We start from the raw sequence: 21020 nt of genomic DNA, 5'->3' as shown, positions 1-21020 counted from the left end.
AGTGTATTCTGTCACACTCTACAGTCAACATTATTTCCATTTTCTGGATTAAAACACTGCCAAACCACGCAATTTTTACGAGCTAACGTGTCCAACTTTGCTGATATAAACATCCGGGGTTGCCTTGGCCATCGGGGCATACGTGCTTACGGTGCACAACGAGGTGGCCTGCCGTCTGATGGGGCTGCAACCTGGACTAAGGCTACATAACATCTTAGAGGGAACAATTAACTAGCATTGTGCATGAATGCAATATTGATAAATAGTTTAAACAACTAGTATTTCCGGTGCCGACTACTGAGGGTGGCTACTCTAGAGTGCCCTTCCAGTGGACCACACATGATAAAGTGCTCTCTACAGTGTCCTCCCTGCAGAGAGAACTTAAAATAAATTGCTTTATAACTTTCAACGTGCTGGTGCCCACCATTTTTTCGCCCTGCTGCTCAGACAGCCTGAGTCCACCACTGTTACAGCAGTCTCACAGTCAACACATCCCTTCACTTAAATCTTATTAGATAAGAGAGGTTATAGAAGAGATAGGAGAAGTCATAACAACAACATCACAAGAGCTGGAGACATGACATATTCAAAGCCTATTTAATCAGACCAGGCCTGATTTTTATTTTTGATAAGCTACAGTACATCAGTCTATTCAAATCATTCATAACCATATGCCACTCATTCACATTCAGCTGGTGCTCTATATTCCAACAGCGAGCCATTACCACCTTTATCTGGACGTGATCATCATTTACCATCTGTCCAGTGCTTGTAATGGCACATTTTATCAATTGGTAGCCTACTATCACTTTCATTTGGTTGATCTAACATTTCTCACTCACAGAAAGAGGTGTAAATTGCTGCTTCATGTGTACGTCTAGAATATCACATGTGAAAGTCATGCTAGAAATCCTGTGTTACAAGACCATCTGCTGATGAGTCTGTGGCAGGAAAATAAGGAAGCCTCCCAGTTCAGGTTTCTAACCATCTGAGAATCTTGAGAGAAAGGTGATGACTCAGCTTTTGTCTGTTTTCCTGAGGCCGTGTGTGCAGACGGCTGCTGCCACTATCTCATTGTGTTGATGATAATTAGCAACACTGTCACCAAATATATGGAGGTGTGATGCTTTAAGGTGTCAGTGCTTCATCCTGCCAGTAGTCAGCCAGCTCTCCTCTCCAGCCTCGTCCTTCTCATCCTCTAATATCAGCCATATTGGAAGGTGTCACTTTGTGCCTGATGATTATTCACAGCCACCTGTCTCTCTCCGTCCCATCAGAGCAGCTCTGTGGTGGCTTACGCAGGCATTCATGTATCCACTGCAGTTATTTTCTAAGGGTTAGAGAGAGTTCAGAGCCCGAAACTTTTCTTCTGAACTGTTTCTGCACCACTGTTTTGAAGTTTTTTTTCACTACCAGTCACTGATGTAGCAAAAGATCTGGACCATTTACTGTACATATGAAGCCTTAGTGGGCTCCACCCTCTTTAATACAACCAATGTCTCGCCTTTACAAGCAATCAGAGGTGAAGTCTTTATAATGCATTAATGCATTAAGAAATGCTGCACAATCTCAACATGTTTCAGCCGTCTTTTATCCATATACTTCAGTTACTGTGTGAAGCTTTTACTATGATGTTTTTAGAAAATAATAGAACTTAACTTTTTTCTGTCAGTTTTTCAAGGTCTTTCACTACACCCTGCTGGGCACAAGATAAAGGTGGAAAGCCAATTCTGTCCCCTGCACTGAGAAAGGATTAATGCATTACTGAATTATAAAAGACAGATGAATGCTGGATTAAAGTGAATTATTTTCCAACAAGCGCTCGCCCAGTTTGACACAACACAGAAGTAGCTTATTACAACTTAAAAAAACTGAAGGGTATTTGAAGCAATTTACATGCATTAATCCTTCTGAATTTCCCAAAGTGTGAATGGACTGTAACCTAAAAATGAGGCCAGAAAATCCAAAAGATGTCTGGTTTATGTGCACTCACCTCTCTACAGCTTCCCAACACTGTAGGTGACCACATGTCCCCATTTTCCAGGGACAGTACCTGTTTTCGGTGGCCTTGCTACAGCGGCTTCATATCGTTCTTCCTGTTCTAAAAACTTGCTCATACTAGTTTGTAAAAAGAACAGCTGCGAAGAACTGAGCCAGAAGCGAGCAAGTGAATCCACAATGACTTTTACAAAGTTCCTTAGTTAGTATCCAGTATTAGCACCGTAGTTTATTACAGTACGGCAGTTACAAAAATGCATGAAACCTGAACTACCCCCCTTTTTTAAATTTCATGAATAACAACATTGGATATTTTAATGATATATCAACTGCTGGACTGGACATAACTGTGGGATTAAACCTGAGGGAAATTTAAAGAGCGCTAGTTTTGTCTTTTAATATATGAAAAAGGATAACATTGTATTACACCAAATCTCCTCTTTTTGCACCAGTGATTATGAGAAGTATTATTTTACAACATGTCCTCGAAAGATTGGTGTAAATTCGCGTGAAATGCCATGAACAAAGAGAGAAAGCGCACTTGGCTTAATGTTGTTGTTGATGTAAATAAGACGCTAACAGGCAGGAACACATAACACTTTCTCATGCAGAATCAGCCCCCACAATCAGAGCTGTGTATGATGACAACAAGACATATTGGGCTGTAAAACACAGACACATCCCAACATGTGGGGGGGATGAAAGATACGAGCTGTTTGTGAACAGAGGCAAATTGCTTTGACCCACTGGGGCAAAACCTGCAGGGCTTCTGATTGGCAACAGTAAGTAAATTAACCAGTATGCTGCCAGACACAAAGGAAGTCGGCCCGCTAATTGACTTTTATCTTTTAATTCCCCTTTTTCTAACAATGAGATGCTGTTTCCATATAGTAATAACCACCAGGGTGTGAAAGTCAGTGTGTGTGTGTGCCTCCAGGGGAGAGACCTCTGTCTTGACCCTGTGGACAGCCGATAGCTGGTCACCTATCAGGGGGCCTCGCAGCAGCTCACCGCATGTCGACATGGTGGTATTATACTGAGCACCACACTGACACGAGCCAGACTGATGATTTACTCAACAAACATCCACTGAAATGTCTTGTCTGTCTGTTTCTGGAGGCTGTAACCAGTGTGACATGTTTGATTTTGGAAGAAAAATACCTATAACCAGTGGTGTAAGATAACTGAAGTGCATTTTCCCAAGCACTGCACATAAGTACAAATTTAAGATACTTTGCTTGAGTATTTTCTTTTTATGTCAGTTTCTACTTCAGAGGAAAATACTGCACTTCTTACTTTACTTAAGTACATTAAATTATAGCATGCATGAGTGTCTTTGCAGTGAGACTAATCATCAGTATACTTTGAGTGTGTTAATGATTAGTTAACTTGAAGTCTGCTGTTTTTTTAAAGCACAGTTTTAAGTGTATTAAGTATACTTTAATGTGATTAAGTGAAATAATGTATGTTTTAATAAAGCATATTAATAGTGTATTAGAAAGGACTTGAAAATAATTATTCTTTTCACTTTAAGTCAAGCAAGAATAGGTACAACTATACTTGTAAGAACTCTTGTAATGGTAAATATATTTCTAATAAACTAAAGTCTTTTTACCTGGGTTGTTACTTTACAAAGTATGAGTTATGCACAAAAAGAGCTAATAAAATATGATGTCTTGCAACAAATTAAATTACCCAACAGTAAGTAGTGAAATGATTAGTTGGTAAATGTAATAATAATAAGCATCATAAGATTTCCACATTGTGAGTGAGTCAGTGAGGTTCAGACTTGTGATGATATTGACTTAACTCTGTAGTGCAAAGTAAAAGTTAACTAATTAGTCCACTGTGGATGGGTCTGACAGTCCCATTGTCCTAAGCCAGTGGAATGCTATTGATCTATCCAGCCAGTCAAGTCAATCTAATCAATCAATTTGCAGCAAGCCAAGTGACAGGAGCCACAGGTGACAAAACACACAGTCTGATTCTGTCAGTCAGTCATGAGTCCTGATATCTCATGTTAAAACTGTTTTATATTAAATCATCGAAACAGAACAGAAACAAGTTGTTCATAATAATGGATTTGTTTAGTTTGCAGGGAAACATAATAAGAATAAATTATTTGTTTTAACTTAAAAAGGATAGTGTCTGTGCTACCTTAAAATTTTAAGTTGATTGAATTTGAATGATAAGTTGAGGAGTTTTGTAATAATTCAAAACAAATAAACGTGTATTGTCAAACCTGAGATTAATTCAAGTTATCATTTTAAGTCAAAAGACTATCAATCAACTATTTATTTAATTCCCAATTATTTAGATAATTGATTTATCATTTTAAGTCATTTTCTCAACAAAGAAAGATCCAATTTTTATGACTTCAAATGTGAATATTTTCTGGCTTCTTTATTCTTCTATGACAGTAAAGTGAATATCTTTGGGTTGTGGACAAAACTAGACATTTGAGGACGTCATCTTGGCCAACAGTGATCAGCATTTTTCACAATCTTCTGACATTGTATGGACCACAAGAAAATCAACTTTGCTTGCAGCCCTAATGTTTACATAAGGTTGTGAGAAAAGATTATTTGTCTGCACTGAATTCCTGTATGATTATTTAACAGTGTAAATGAGTATATAACTGAAACTCTGTAAACAATGTCATCTTGCACAGCATTGAGAACAAAATCTCCAAAGAAATCCCTGCTTATACCGCAGCTGTTCTCTCATCCTTGTCAAAATAACTTGTTTTTGCTCTCTGAGAACATCACTACAGAGTGCAGTGGAGGGATGTTAGAAAGCCTGTGGAATGGCGAGCTCCTATTGGCTGCTGCTCGCCTGTATAAAGAGCCGCAGTGGCAAATTCAATCAGATCAACTGCGAGCATCCTCCGAGAGCCAGACAGACATCGGGACGCGCCGGATCACACGGGGACGATTTCTGGGCTCCTCTGCTGCCTGTTTCTGACATTTTTCGGAAAATAATAAGATAAAAAGAGAAAAGAGCGGACCATCGTTAACACCATGAAGGAAAGGAGAAACACACAGCCGCTGGTGGTGAGATGTAAACTGGTTCTTGTGGGAGACGTTCAATGCGGAAAAACGGCGATGTTGCAAGTACTGGCGAAGGATTGTTACCCAGAGGTATGCTCAAATGTCTGAGGAAAATTAACTGCAAATGCATGTACATAAATATATCATGGGATAAAAATAAGAGCGTTAAGTTCTCTTAATGTGAAAAAGAAAACGAGGCAGAAAAAAATGCGGTGCGTCTGTTGTAGTCACAGTTTTCATGCGCATTTTCATAAAATTTCACCCTCTAGGTTTATTTTGTGCGCATTCACCGTAATACTTTTAAATGCATTAGCTTTAGAATGACATTATTAATAGGAATATATCACCAACACATTCATGATCGCCTCATGTTTTATTGGCCTGTAATATTCCCCACAGCTGCAGTGATTGTGATTGATTGATTGATTGATTGATAGGAAATTCCTTCAAACCGAGGACAGATTCTGTTTACTGGGCTTATTATTTGACTGAGGCCCCCCTGAGTGCGTGTTTTCCTGTTGTCACTAATTAGCTGGATAAATTCCATTACCTGTAGCTGACTGACTGACACCTCCCCACTAATGGCACCGTGTTGCTAATTGCTCCCCATGCAGACCTACGTGCCCACGGTGTTTGAGAACTACACAGCGTGTCTGGAGCTGGAGGAGCAGCGAGTGGAGCTCAGTCTGTGGGACACTTCAGGTAACTGATCAGCACCTCGTCTCTTGTCTCTGTCTGTCTGTCTGTCTGGTCTGTATCGTGGCCTGCCATTGTGCCTGCAGCACGGGAAGGAGACTGGGATATTAGGCAACGCGCTGTGAATGTAATGAGCGTCTGTCTCAGCTCAAATCAGAACCGAGCCTTTGAGTTTCGCCTTAAATATTCATCTTTTAGGAACTGTCATGACCCTGTCCGTGTTGGAGTAAAGGAGATAACATGGAGGTGGTGTTTAATTACTTAAAGGCTTACAGGCAGGCTTCATGCTCTTTGTTTTGTTGATGCAAGGACACAATGTACACTTGTTGATCTGCAGTTTCAGTCATCTTTTAAAATCTCCAAATTAAAGCTGATTACATTTACTCTTATTTCACACTTTTGCATGTAGGGGGATCAAATCAGTTTTTATCAGTTTAGCAGGATCCCTGGCTGATATAGTGGCTGCAGCACTTATTTATATTATCATTTCATCTGTCAATCCTTTTCTCGATTCATCGATTAGTTGTTTATTCCATAAAATGTCAGAAAATTGTGAAACAAGTCGACCAGTGTTTCTTAAAGCCTGCTGTTTTATCCACAACCCAAAGATCTTCACTGTTGTAGAGGACTGAAGAAACCAGGGAATATTCACATTTGAGAAGCTGCAATACATGAATTTGGGCATCTTTCTTAAAAAATAACTCAAAATGATTAATCAGTGATCAAAATAGTTGCAGCTTTAATGTCCAGTGAAAACTTTTTGACACAACATAATTCAGATTACTCTTTTTTTTTTTTTAGCTTTATAGGCAGCATTTTACAATTTACAATTAAGTTTATTGTTAAACTGTAAAGAAAAAACAAGTATTCAATAAGCACAGTTGAGGATCATTGCAAAAAAGTGTTTATGTATATATTATATATATTCTTTATTGCGATGGGTATTGTTAAGATTTTTCTGATACTGAGATCACTATACTGATACTGCTAAAGACATGATATGAAAAGATGTAAAAATATTCAACAGTAATTTTATTGTTACTTTTTTTGCATAAATAAGTTAAATTGCTTCCTGAGTTATTACATTTTCATTAAATTTAATAAAGTGAGTTCACACATTTGAACATTTTGCCCTGTCACATGTTTATGCCACCTTACTTAAATGATAACAGAAATATTTTGGTACTGACCAGTCATGAAACAGTACCAGTTTAGTAACAGTTCTCGATCCCTCCTGCATATTATATTCAGTATAAAGAATATTAGCTGATATGTCAATATCAAATCCAGTCAATCTCAAGCCTGATCAATTATTATTTTTATAGCTCAATATCAGAAATATGATCAGAACCCTGGGTTGTAATCTGTTGTCTACAATATGCCATGAGAGATATATGTGCATTTGAAAAACATTGAATTGTGGCGAGCTAATCTGGCAGCTTTGTTTTGAATTTTACATGTTTTTTTTAGATACATATGACCAAATGACTGAACAGTTGTCAAGATGTGACAGCTCTAAAGTTTGAATAACTTGGTTCAGTGTTTGAGGTTACATAAAAGACTGACAGATCTACAAGTAGGTTTCTAAGCCTAACATGTTTCTCTGGAAACAGAGAGACGGTGATTATTCCGCTTCACTTGTTGTCACTGCTGACTTTGTGCCTCATATGTTCATTTACACTAAGCGTGAAAAAGAGGGTCAATGTGTCAGAGCGGATCTCCGCGGGGATCTGCTGTTTAGAGTGTTGACCTGGATACTGTGAACACACGGGGCTTCAGCACCTGTTTGATTCCCTTCATGCTCGCTGCACAATGGTCCCTCTCGCCAACCCACAGTCCTCTGCATCATCCACGCTCGTGCTGGATGTATCTGCATCCTCACTAGGTCACCGTGCCTGAGCTGAAGTTGGCGCGTGTGTGTTTTATGCATGTCTGCATACAACAAATCCTTTATGTAACAGACCCACTTGTATGAGATGATGCGGTATTTACTCTATTCTCGCATCCCCTCCACCACAACCCCTCCCATTATCCAAAAGCAGCAACAGGGGAAAAAAGTGAGTGTAATTCCCTCCCCAGACCAAATCCTGCTTTTTAATCCCAGACTGTGGACCTTTGGTCTGGCCAGCAGGAGTGGGCCTGGTGCCGGGGGATGACGGGCACACAGAGAGACATCCTGTTGAGCTTTCTGGAGCAGACAGACAGGAGGCAGCTCAGAAACTCTGGTGACCTGCATTCGCCTCCATATGCTGCTCCGGGTCACCCACTCCAGCAGCATGATGCAGGGGATTAAGACTGTGAATAGGACCACTGGGCCACCCCGTCTTCTGACTGACCCACTGAGTCTGAGATGCTTTCTCTCTTTCTTTCTTTCTCTCTTTCCATCTTTCATTGTTTCAACTCTTTTCTTCCCTCTGTTGATCCCTTTCTTTATCCTTGCACAATCCAAAATTTCACCAATTACTTTCTGGCTAATTTGCGTGATAAGAAACAATGAAGCTCCCCGCCACGTGCAGTGTAAAATAAACAATACATATGCCTTTGTAGATAAACAAATTAAATTGGCCACAAAAGGCTTCACAGATTGATGATTGTGTGAATATTTTTATTTTATGACCGGCTTTAAGTTTGATTTAGAGACTCAAGCAATAATATGTAACATTTTTGCATTAAAATGTCTAAAAATCGATTGCTAGAGATATATTTTGTTGAGTTGTTTATTTAGAGCAGCAACAAAAAGTTCATTAATTGATTAGTCGATCTAAAGAAAATAAGTCACCAAGTGTTTTGAAAACAGATTAATTGTTTCTGTCATTTTTCAAACAACATCTAAAATGTGAGGATGTGTTCTTTGTCAGTTATGATAGTAACGTCCTGGACTGTTTAAGTCTTTGAGTTTTGGACTGTTAGTAGGACAACAATAGAAATTAGAAGATGCCACTTTGAGCGCTGGGAAATTGTGATGAGCATTTTTGGCTTTTTTTGTTTGTTTGTCTGTCGTTTCATAGACAAAATAATTATTCTACTTATCACGAAAATGAGATGCAACAGTCAACCCTGTTTCTCCAGAGTCACTTACATTATCCCAAAGGTTTCCAACAATGGTAAAACTTGGAGAAATCTTATGAGTTTCTAACAACTCTAATAACGTCCAGGAAAACATGGGATGCATCAGATAGGTCAGAAGTGAGGAAGGAAGTTGTGAATGTGACTAAATGACCTGATCAGTGAACATTATTTCTGCCTGAGTCATGACAGATATATACAGTTTTTCCACCAAAATTAGCTTGTGTATGTAGGTGGTTTAAACTCAGCTAAACTGCTAAAATAGGCAATTAACATTTTCCCCTTTGCCAGTAGCCCTTTTTTTCTAATTTGAGCTGGAAAACCGAGACTCAGCTCACAGCTGTGCAAAAGAGCAGAGGGAAAGAAGTTTTTAAAACTTTTGTAGCTTCTGACTGAATCTCTCTGGTTTGAAGTTTAGTTTCTCTTCTGTCTGGCTGTTGTACTTTCAGGTATCTGCTTTATTTATTTATTTATTTATTTATTTATTTTTTCACTGCACTATTCACTGCAGAGTCATTTGACCCGGGAGTGAATGTTGATTGTACCCTTTCCCCCTGAAGACAAAAGCTAGATGTTAATGGGTGTTAGTGGGTTTTTGTTCAGTGTAAAAGGGGCTATATTGTACTTTTAAGTGGATTTTAACTCTTTTGTTCCACTGAGAGGAGGACTTACATCACCCCCCCGCCTTTCTGTCATGTGTTATAGATGACTCTCATGTATCTCACGTCAGGCTCTGGGTGATGGATGACAGCCACAGGGACTATTTGTTGGTCACACCGCACAGTTTCTCCTTCTTACTGTAATTTGCTCTAATTGCGTGGAGTTGTGCCGCTGCAGCCCCACCATACTGAGAGGGTCTCCTCATTATCCCGACTCCCCTTCATTGATTGAACTGACCTCATCACTGGCTCCACATGGCAGGCAGCTCCTTCTCCCGGACCCGCCATGGATTTACACACCAAAATCAATCCACCGGTTTTAATCAGCCTGGTCCGATCGGACATGCAGGGGGGCAGAGTGGAAACAAAGAAGGGAAGGCGAACACCGTCCAGTAGCTGTAACTCGTGTATAGAGAATAATGAATCTCGTTATGGTGTTAGTCAGTAATTTATTTCAGGTTGAATGGTCCTGCTGATAAAGCCTTTGAGTTTTAGACTATACTGTATATATCATCATTTCTTGTATGATTAATGAATGAGATTGATTTGTAATGAACCCAATATCCATTTAAGCTGATGAAACAATCTGTATAATTGTAAAAGGGAGGCATTGTTAATAGACAATAATCATTTTCATCCATTTCAAATGGGCACTCAGCTATTAGTCATCGGGCTCAGTCCGCTTTAAAGGTCCAGTGTGTAAGAATTACAGTGATCTATTGGCACAATAAGGCAGAATTGGAATATAATATTCATAGGTATGTTTTCATTAGTGTATAATCACCTGAAAATAAGAATTGTGTGCTTTTGTTACCTTAGAATGAGATGTTAGTATCTACAGGAGGCGCGAGTCCTCTTCTATGGAGGCCACCACGTTTCACCTCATGTTTTTGCAGTAGCCCAGAACCATCCAGAACAAACCCGACACAGGCTCTTGATATGGCTTTCAGTGTTTTTCACGAGCTCTGTGGCCACTGTAGGTTCTCCTACACGCTTGAAACGGGAGGGTGTGATGAGGTGTTTGCAATCTGTAGACTCACCATGAAACTTTACACAGTGGCTCTTTAGGCTGCAAATAATGATCATTTTGAAAACTGATTGATGAATCCATTATTTTATGATTAATTGATTAATTGTTTGATCTATAAAACATAAAATAGGGGAAAGTTTTTTCAATTTCATTATTTTTTCCAACCAAAAGTCCAGAATTCAATATTTTATATTCAATTTACAATGAAATTAAACAGAGAAAAGCAGGGAAATACTCATGTTTGGGAAGCTGGAAGCATCAAATGTTTGGCATTTTTCCATTATAAATTACTTAACTGATCGCTAAGGTGGTGGTCGATTAATTTCCTGTTGATTTTGACCAGATTTAATCAAAATAAAGGAGAAGGCTGTCACTGTAAAATTATTTTAAAGTTGAGATGAATGACTTTGTAACCCTCTGAGATCACATCCCCAGTCCTGTTGTGCACCTATTAATAATATATGCCAAATAATATAATAATATGCCATATTAAAATATAAAAAGTCCATTTCTTTTTTATTCTTCATCAAAAAATGTTTTCCTCATGTAAAAAAATGTTCTTGAGTAGACTTGAACCAGACAATATTATATTAATATTATATTAAGACAACAACCCATTAATTAAAAAAGCGACACAGAGATAAGATCCATCAGTTTGGTATGTTGTCCATGTTTAAGACATGTAAACTTTTCAAAGTTCAAATCAAGTCCCTCCTGACATTATCATCACTTGAAAATATGTAAGAATATGGAAGCTAGATGCTCTTGAAATGCTGTTTCATCTCAAAGTACTAGTCTAGGCAGATGAATTTCATCCAACGTGCTCGGCAAACTAATTTGGTATTAATCTTTTAACTGTTCTAACTATTGTATATTTTTACCTCTGACGCTCTGACTTTAACTTTGTGAAAGCAGAATGCACTTAAATTCAGTGCACATCAAGGCTTTGGTTTAAATTTTTTAAACAATCTGTTGTTTGACTCAACTTCAGAATGCGTGAGAGTAATCAGCTCTGACGGTGTCAAGTTACAAAGTAAAGCTTGTTAACAGCTCAGACGTGGTGATGCTCAGGAACAAAGACCCATCGCTCTGTCTCCCTGCAGGGGGGCTTCAGTGCTGATTCTGACTGGCTCTGGCATGTGAACCCAGGGAACAACTGTCTGACGCAATGTAGTGTGTTTTTTGGCCTGGCTGGCTGTGAAGTCCGTAGTTATCAGCTGCAGCTGCAGCAGCAGCACCTCCCAGCCGGCTGAGTGTAGGTGGAGGGGCAGAGCTGCTCTCATCCCCAAATCTGTGAGTCATCCCATCACTGGATCATTAATCTGTCTGACCCCTGCATTCTCACTGTAGGAGAGAGTGTGCTAATGATGAAGACGGGCTCTGTCGCACAGTTGATTTAGCACACATGCACAAAAATACGCTCACAGAAACCCTCCCCTCCCCCACCTGTACACTCGCTCCAACACAAGGCCCGTCGTCGTCTCGGCCCGCGAAGCCTACTTTTGCTCTGGCCCAATTTCCACCTCGACACTTTAGCTCTGGGCACCGCACCATCAAGACGGATGGAGTTGAGCTCAGCCGCAGGAATTTGGTTATGCTCTTTTCTTTTCCTTCCATTCCCCAGTTAGCCGTGTTTCATGCCTCAGAAACTCTCCATCTGTCGTAGAGGCACGCCGTTGAGAAAAAGGAAGAAAAGGAACATTTGGAGCATGCTTAGGCGCTGCATGCGTATTGATCCGTCTCTCCGAGCCATTCTCCGGGTTGTTGCAGTGGAGAGAAGGAGGGAAGAGACAGAGACTGGTACTCTGTGATATCAGACTGCAGGGTGTGAAGGATTAATGGCATAGGAGGGCTCTTTGTGATCTGCCTCAGTAGGCGACACTCCTGCTTTCCCTCCTCTCTTCCTCCTGGCTTTTTCTTGCCACAATAGAAGAAGCTATTTTCTTCCAGGATTAGAAACTGGGTCCTGGAGTGTCAGGAGAGTGCTGCCAAGGCTGCTCCTGTATCCAAACAGCATGCTGCAGAGCTTCAAATACTAATATTTACACATTCATCATCGTCATTTTTTATTTATTCCCTTTGAAGATAGATAGGATAAATACGCCTACTGAATTGAGCACCGTTTGTCCAAAGATAAAATCGATTTCTGTGGAGGAAAAAAAAACATCCTAGATGTCCCCTCCATCTTCTTTCCCCCTTGGCAGGGTAACTAATTTGTCAGCTTTAATTGCAAAGACTCTCAGACCCCCTGTGCAGCTTTCCATTGATTGGTGCATCTCGATCAGTGGCCATTTAATGCAGAATCACACCCAGTTTCCCGGCTATGTGATAACCCCTCGTGGGAGATTTAGAAGATTTATAGAGCGGCCTGCCTCTGACCCTCCTGTGAGGCACCTCCAGGGTTACTTCTCCATACAGTTACTAATTACCTGTTTAAACATGCAGTTATTAACCTAATCCAAGCACCACAATATTGTTTGGTAATGATTTCATTTCTTCATTGACAGAAACGATTCCTCATTCCATTAACGCATCCCTTCTCCTGAACATGTACATACATCTACACCATCCTCTCAAACTGTCAGGAATTGAAATGCTTGGTAGGATGTCTGCACATGGAAGCGGTGAGGTGGATGGATGGTTCAAACAAACACAGGACTATTGTGTGACTTTTGTCATGTGACTTGTTGTGAGTCACTTACAGTAACCGCAAACATGGTTATATCCTAAACCTAAACAAACATCACTGTTTCACCTCATATACAGCCGCTGAAGGGTTCCTTCTGCTTCAGTATCAAGAACTGAGGGGCAGTGAAAAATCGCCAGTATGTGACGAGTTGGGATGACAACGTTATTTTGTGATGTTCTCACCCTTTTCTGACTTAAAGACAAAATAATGGTGAAATTTCCTCAAGTGTTGTACTGTGTGCACACTGCAAACAGTATATTGTTCTTTTTTTGAAATATATTTTAAAGTTGTAAGCCTGCTAATAGGGCTGCAACTAACAATTATTTTCATTTTTGATTCATTTATTGGTTATTTTCTCTATTCATTAGTTGTTTGGTCCTTAAAATGTCAGAAAATTGTGAAAAATATTGATCAGAAAAAAATCACAAAAAACTCAAAGTGATGTCCTCAGATGTCTTGTTTCTGAAAATAATCAGTTTACTGTCTAAAGGAACCAGAAAATATTAACATTTATGAACTTGGAATGGAGAAAATACTAAAACTTGATAGTCAAAATAGTTAGTAATATAATAATTGTTTTATAATCAATTAGTTGCTGCAGGTCTACCTGCTAATAATCTCAATTTTTACTAAATTTATCTGTAATCTGTCTTTTTTTTATTATCTGTAATAGAATACAGTTAACATTTTTGTATCAAATCACGTAATCCCATTAAATGTAATCTATTACTCCCCAAACCTGGATACCTTAGAGTCACACACACACACACACACACACACACACACACACACACACACATACACACACACACACACACACACACATACACACATTCACAGACTCATCATCCCAATGGTGCTAATTGTTTTGATCTTAATGTGTCAATTTTCACAGTCAGCAAACTCAAACTTGTCTCACAGATGAGCGTGGCTCTGCTGCTCCAGCCTCTAGGTGTAAACTGTGTCAGAGCATTAATGTAATTTGCATTCTTTAGGTGGCAGCATCTGTCCTCTTTGTAAAAACACAGCCATAGTGAATCATTTACTTTAATCAGGATGTTTCAGTTAATTCGCCTTTTAACAGTGGAACAAAGTCATTTTTCTATCCAAAGGCAGAGAAACAGAGTTGTAATTCAACAAGCGTGTCCCTTTGTTCCTTTGCAGAGATGTTTGCTTTCCTCAGGACATGTAGCCCTGAGGAATTTCATTGCAGCTTGTCATTATTCCACTCACAGCAGCCCAGCAGCTGGCAAATTCAGTTTTACCCTTTGATAATGTGGAAAATCATTAAGTATTCATGAAACTGATCTATATGCACACACCCATGTTCAGTGTGTGCTTTTTCATATGTTTCCTTCTGATGCATTGTTTTCTATGCCGTAAATCAATTAGGACGGTTGTGTAATATCTAAATGAGTGATTACACAGGCTGCTTTTGTTATCTGTAGCTATAAGAGGAGCACTGAATCCCTTTTGGGATTCTCACAGAGCCTAAAGTAAACATGTTAATCCCATTGAGCTGCTCCTCTTCTGTTTCATCTGATTTCAGATTTAGGTTCACCTCTGGCTGCTGCCAAATTTAAATATGTGTCATTAGGTGTGGCGTGAATGTGTGTGAGTGTTTTTGTGTAATCATGGGTGTGTGTCTCTGTTGCAAAGCAGAGGAATGTCCCCAACAGTGGGTGGGTGGGCAGTTTGCGGTGTAAAATGATTGATTGGCAGTTAAGGCGAGCCTTTATGGAGAGGTGGGAGGAATGCCTGATGTAGATGGTGGATTCCAAGGCTGTTGCTGTGGTAACAGAGGGACTGGAGGTATTGCGCGCCGAGCAGAGGATTTTTGGGGGGGTGGGTGGTTTACTTAAGGATTCTGAGCATGAGTGGGAGCGTCTGCCTGCCCCGAGCCCCACCGTTCCACTTGCGTAATCTACTGCAAGAGAAGATCAATGAGGATTCGGTGCTCGATTGTCATCTTCTCTCCCTCTGAAATGGCAGCGGAGGATATAGCAGCAGGGAAAAGAGCAGTTTCAGGGACAGCAAAGTGAGGCTCACCAGGAGAAGTGATGCTGATTGCACCTAATCCCCACAGCTATATGCCCCGGCTCTGCCTCTGCTGCCACTCTGCTGCTCCATCGCACTTTTTCTTCTTAACAGCTGCCTGTTGTCAGTCTCCACTTAAAATGAATTTATCATTGGCCAAACTCATGAACACATTTTATAAACTAAATTTAGCCAAGATCCCTGTTCAATATTAAAATGAAAACGAAAAAATGTGGGTTGTTATGTAGCTGAAAGGTATGTGCAGTCCTAAACATATCAAAAGCCCCTTTGATAAATAAAAAAGAAAAAACTCACGCAGGAATTTTGGGAGCTACAAAGAATGGAAAGTACAAAGTCTTTTTCACACATATGCTGTTTTTACATCAAAATAGGTGCGTATATTTTTAGGTATGGCAGGGAACATTTAATTTTGTCAACATCTGAAAGTGCCATTATAGACCCTTCAATCATGAACGCTGCAATGAAGCTTAGTTAATATTACACTCTTGTATATGAAAATATATAATTGTGTTCTGTACTCTCAGCAGTGAGTGACAGATAACATGTTGTCTTAGTGTGTCCATAATGTATTGGTCTCTTTCTGTCCTCCCTGAGTCTGCACTGTCAGATGAATGCAGCCCTTCATATGCTTGTCCCTGCTTTCATTTACAACACAGCCACACAGGCATTTCCTCTGAAATGTTACCAGGTCCTTAGGTGAGAAATTGGAGGAACACATTTTCCTGAATATTGATCCCTGCTCCCATTCACACACAACCCTTGCAGGGAAATGTTCATTGAACATTTGAGGGATAGACTGCTTGTGTGAAAGGGGTTCAAAGTGTGTTACCATGTCACCATAAAGATGTGGAAAACTTTGAGCCCTTTTATCAATATTTCAAAATGGTGGCTGTGAAAGATTTCTTTGAAACTTTTGTTTCTCAAATCAGCAATATCCAGCTCTGCACTCGCTCTGCTCGGCGTTCCTGTGGTCTGAAGTCATTGATGGCACATGGAACTACTTGAAATCAGAGATGCCTCAAAGTTTGTCTTGTCTTTTATTCACATTAATAAGTCTCTTTTTTCTGCCCTCTTAGGTTCTCCATACTACGATAATGTGAGGCCTCTCTGCTACAGCGACTCAGATGCAGTTTTGCTGTGTTTTGATATCAGCCGCCCGGACACTGTGGACAGCAGTCTGAAGAAGGTAACTGCTCCACTGTTTCACTTTACAGCCATAAGTATCTTTTGTACACCAGTGTCACACATTTAATATCAATAATTCTCTCAAATATAGCTATGAAAGTGTTCTGTAGCACTGTGCAGTCTACTCATACTTACAGGTTTTTTAACTGTACTGATCATACTTTCGTATCCACAGTGGAAAACTGAGATCCTGGACTTCTGTCCGAGCACACGTATCCTGCTCATTGGCTGTAAGACTGACCTGCGCACAGATGTCTGCACACTGATGGAGCTGTCCAATCAGAAACAGACCCCCATTACTTATGAGCAGGTGAGACAAGAGAAGTAAGACATACAGTATAAGTCATTTTTAAACCATTTAATACTGCCGTCATTACACAGGATTTGCTTTTTTACACAGAACCAAACAATACCTGACTGAGTGATTTTAGATAGCATGTCAGGATTAAGCAAAAGAGGTATGATGTGTGTTAAACAACAGCGTTGACATCCTGTGTGACAACGTCTCATCCTGCTGGCTCACCCTTTTTACACAGATGTAGATTTAGCTCTATTACTACGTCCCCTGCCAGCTGAAAGGTGGAACATCAGTACCCCGTATTTGTTTTATACAGATGGTATACATCTGGTATACATCATGTGAAAGCTGAGAACCTAAAGATTAATTTAAGAAGCAGCTGAGCTCATTAGTATATATTAGTACATCCCCATGTACTATCAATTATCATAAGTTGTTGCAGCAATACTGGGGTTGATAACCGTTTATTACACAGATTTGCTGCACAATTTAACCAGTTTTGACCAGTCAATTATTGAAAAAAATGGTTAACAATCCCTCCAAATTATTACATTCAAACACCAAGACCTTAAGAAACACATGGAAATTACTTTATGTTAGGGCTGCACACTATAGAGAAAATAAATGCTGATTAAGCAGACCTTCTTTTGATATATCACTTAATATTTCTTTAGGTTTTGAACATTACAGTTAGCATATCAGTAAACTTCCACTTATTATTTATATTATTTATAATTATTCTGGAAATCTGACTCATTAGTTGCTTGAAAAAAATGTTGATAATGAGTTTGCATTATGATTACAATGGCAGTTGATAATCTATAAATATCTTTTTTACGATAACAAAATAGTGGAGAATAAAATGAGCCACCTATTGTCACAGTCAGTGATGCCACGCTCCCTCATTTATTTTCAGAGTCAATTTATGAGCTTGCAGGAGCATCTCCTCCTGAACTCCTCACAACACAGTGACCCTGGTGCAAACAGAAAACAATAAAAATTTATTAAAGGACGTTGTGAACACCACTCTTCATCACTCCAACTCTCCATTCATTGCAGGGTTCTGCTATGGCCAAACAGCTGGGTGCAGAGGCTTACCTGGAGTGCTCAGCATTCACCTCGGAGAAAAGCATCCACAGTGTGTTCCGCACCGCCGCAATGGCGTGCATCAACAAGCTGCAGCCTCTCCCCAAGACCAGCCCCACCCGCCGCCTCTCCAAAAGACTTCTCCACCTGCCCAGCAAGTCGGATTTGCTCTCCTCCACCTTCAAGAAGGAGAAGGCCAAGAGCTGCTCGGTCATGTGAGTGGAGACCTCTTGGGTTACAGTCATCACATGCGACCCCAAGCCCCTGCCTCTTTGGTCTCGGGGAAGGGGGGGTGGGCACGATGGTTTTATCAGGGGGCTTCCTGCTGAATCCTTCCCTCACCCCCCCGGAAACCAAAACACCCCTCAGAAGAGGTGGACACCTCGCTGTCCACTTGCTCCTGAACCTTTTAGCGCACATCCATCTTTTCTCCACTACTGTTTATCTTGCTTTCTTCAAACAAACAATATCAGTCAAGGTCTGATCATCCAGCTCTCATTTTTTTTCACCTGTAAACAGTATGCAACTACAACGGTGTTATTACATCTGTCTGATTTTACTATCTCTAGGCACATGTTGATTTTGTCCAAATTGGAAATGTGCAACGTGTGACGTTTAATCTTGTGATGTAAATGCCTCTCAGACGATTCAATGGATATTTTTCTAAGTACAAAAATATATCTAGCATGAAACTGTCAGGAATTAGCTGAATCCTGTACATCCCTCTTACATAGTAAGGTGTCTGAGGTGTGAAATAGCTTGTCGCTGATGTTCCCATTTAGGCCTGTGGAAGCACAGAGACGTAGAGGGAGTGTAGTGGGACAGACCGCAGTGAGAGCTATTACATATAGAGAGCTGTTTCTCGTCGTCTCAGTGGTGATGAGAGCAGGGATGAGAGCTGTGAGTGCACGCTGCTGTGTGCAGACGGCGGTCTAGACTATCTCGACCTGCATGGATTGTTGATGCATGGTTGTGTAGCTCTGGACGGCACTGCTCCACCAGCTTTCAGTGGACTGAGTGGAGGAGGCTGAAGAGGCTCTGTGTGGACAAAACGAACACAAAATAAAGGGAAGTTTAGACGGGCTTCCGGTGTCTCTGCGGTCACAGTCTATTTTAAAATACTATTTTGGTGATGCGACAGACACCTTTTAATAGATGAGAGCAGATGCTTTTGTTGTGACCAGGAGCAAAAACACAAACAGTTCAATGCTGAGCTGTCGAGCTGTTATTTATGAAGCCGCGGCTGATTATTGATGCCAGTCAAGGTGTTGTTGCGAGGCATATCTAAAAGTGTCGGATAACGCCTACCTGAGTCAGGCTGCCTGCTAATGGGAGAATCTGGTTTGTAGTTTTCAAATATTCTTCAGAAAAGATTTGTAGCATTCTATTGTTGAGGGTTTTTAATTCTCAAATGGTATGCAGTTTTGAAAAATGCCTTTCATATCATGTTCCCAGAGGTCATTGAGAGTTTTTGACTACTGTAACATGCCTGTGGATTTCTCTCATCAATGTAGCACTCCCAATCTTCCAAGATGACTCAAGTCTTTGTTAATCTATCGACCTCCAATAAGCAGCACTTACTGAAGGTTACAATGACTACGGACCCTTTTCCTGAGCTTAAATCTTTGGCTTCATGGTTATGTGTGTGTGCAGCATTGATCTCTGTGCTTCTAACCATAAAGCAATAATGATTTAAGTGCTTGTGATGCAAGGTAACCTGTGTGGCAATAAAGATGCAGCTTTGTGATTAATTGTCATGCTATAGTGCTCCATGGACATCCATGTTATGGACTGAAACCATCTCTGCTGTACAAAGAGGCTGCTGATCTGTGTTTGCCCCTCCTCCTCCGTGTAAGTAGCTACTGGAATCTAAAACAACCAATGAAATTGATCAGAGTATGTGAATAAATGGGATCAACGCTCTTTGAGTTGGAGATGCTAGACTTTGCTGTCAATTTTACGTAATCATAATAAAAATAATGAGGTGGTTTGATCTAAATAAGCTGCTTGAGTGAGTTGACAGTGCAGCACATGCTTGTAAAATTAGAAATCTGCTTCAAAAGTCTAACAATCATCTTGTAAAAAGGGCTAGTGTGTGGGGAAAAAAAAAAGGAAATAATGTGAGACTAAGGAGACAAGTAATCAAAATGCACAGGCTGGCCCTGTCCAAAGAAAGCTATTTTTCCATTATTTGTTTTTATGGTTAATGTGTATTTTGTTTTTTTTTTTTGTTTTTTCTTTTTTGGTATTTAAAAGCATGATGATGTGAGTCCCAGTGTTGTTTGGGAAATATCTCTCTGAGATGGTTGTAGCGTCTTTATGGAGCTGTGGACTGCCCCCCCCCCCCCCCGACCCCCCCCTCACCCCCCTGATAGTCAGAGGAACTTAAAGTGGTGATTTGCACAAAGGCTTCCAGTTCATGGTCACACACCAAATTCCTCAGCATTGCCTAGCAACAGTTGAGCGTAGGAAACAGAGACTGGCTCTTGGGTTGGTTGTGTGGACAGAGAGGGTTGGCTCACGAGCAGACATCCCCTCATCCATTATTACAGCGTCAGTTATGCATTTATCCAGGCTTGTTCCAAAAAAAAAAAAAGACACATTTCTTGATATTTTTCTTTGGGTTAGGGAGCTGATGCCAGGCCTTCTGCAGACGGGTTAGACGGGCGGCTCGTGGACCATGTCAGTTAATATGCAGCCTTTGTGTTGTAGTCAGTGTGTGGTGCAATGGTGCAGTCAAACTCCTAAGCATGTCCTATTGAAGTTGTATGATTGTACATACCGTCTCTTGTTTTATAATCATCGTAAGACATCTTCCAGGATGTCACATGGAAATATTGTTGTTGATGTGACTATTTATTTGGTAGCTATTTTTTTTTTTTTTTTTTGCCTTTTTTTGATTGACATGTACATTTGTTTAAAATCTATTTTGGAAATGGAACTTTATTTCATTTTTTGGGGGTTGTTTTTTGTTTTTTGCTGTGTTAAATAAAGCTTGCCCTGTCTGGCACCCTTGAACTGTTGTTCTTCTGTCATTTATAACATAAATTATTAACAATGCTTTACTGAAAAATCTCAAATCTCGCCCTCCCCTTGCCAGCATGTAACAGAATCTATGGTGGCTGTGAAAGTCATGCAAAATGTTGCTATAGAAAGAGGGAAAATTTTCTTATTTATCAGGTGATAATACGCTAATAAAAACATA

At 40.1% G+C, this 21020-nt stretch overlaps 1 protein-coding gene across 1 annotated transcript; it reads left to right on the top strand.

Annotated features, from left to right (window-relative positions):
- The first annotated feature begins 4882 nt into the window (after positions 1–4882).
- rnd1b (Rho family GTPase 1b) lies at positions 4883–20833 on the top strand. The gene is made up of 5 exons (XM_084721260.1): positions 4883–5138; positions 5663–5750; positions 16323–16432; positions 16607–16741; positions 17789–20833. Exons 1-5 carry the CDS (start codon positions 5019–5021, stop codon positions 18032–18034), a joined length of 699 nt encoding a protein of 232 aa, XP_084577386.1. The 5' UTR covers positions 4883–5018; the 3' UTR covers positions 18035–20833.
- Positions 20834–21020: the final 187 nt, after the last annotated feature.

The sequence above is a fragment of the Lutjanus erythropterus genome, chromosome 6 (genome assembly GCF_056507025.1).
Source record: "Lutjanus erythropterus isolate fLutEry1 chromosome 6, fLutEry1.hap2, whole genome shotgun sequence".
NCBI lineage: Eukaryota > Metazoa > Chordata > Actinopteri > Lutjaniformes > Lutjanidae > Lutjanus > Lutjanus erythropterus.
This window is presented reverse-complemented; position numbering and strand designations above follow the sequence as displayed.

What these genes read in the sequence shown, in the direction of transcription:
- rnd1b (XM_084721260.1), top strand. Translation starts at nt 5,019, where the DNA reads ATGAAGGAAAGGAGAAACACACAGCCGCTGGTGGTGAGATGTAAACTG. An exon ending in TGGACAGCAGTCTGAAGAAG is followed by an intron (nt 16,433 to 16,606) that starts GTAACTGCTCCA and finishes TCGTATCCACAG; the next exon opens with TGGAAAACTGAGATCCTGGA. An exon ending in CCCCCATTACTTATGAGCAG is followed by an intron (nt 16,742 to 17,788) that starts GTGAGACAAGAG and finishes CATTCATTGCAG; the next exon opens with GGTTCTGCTATGGCCAAACA.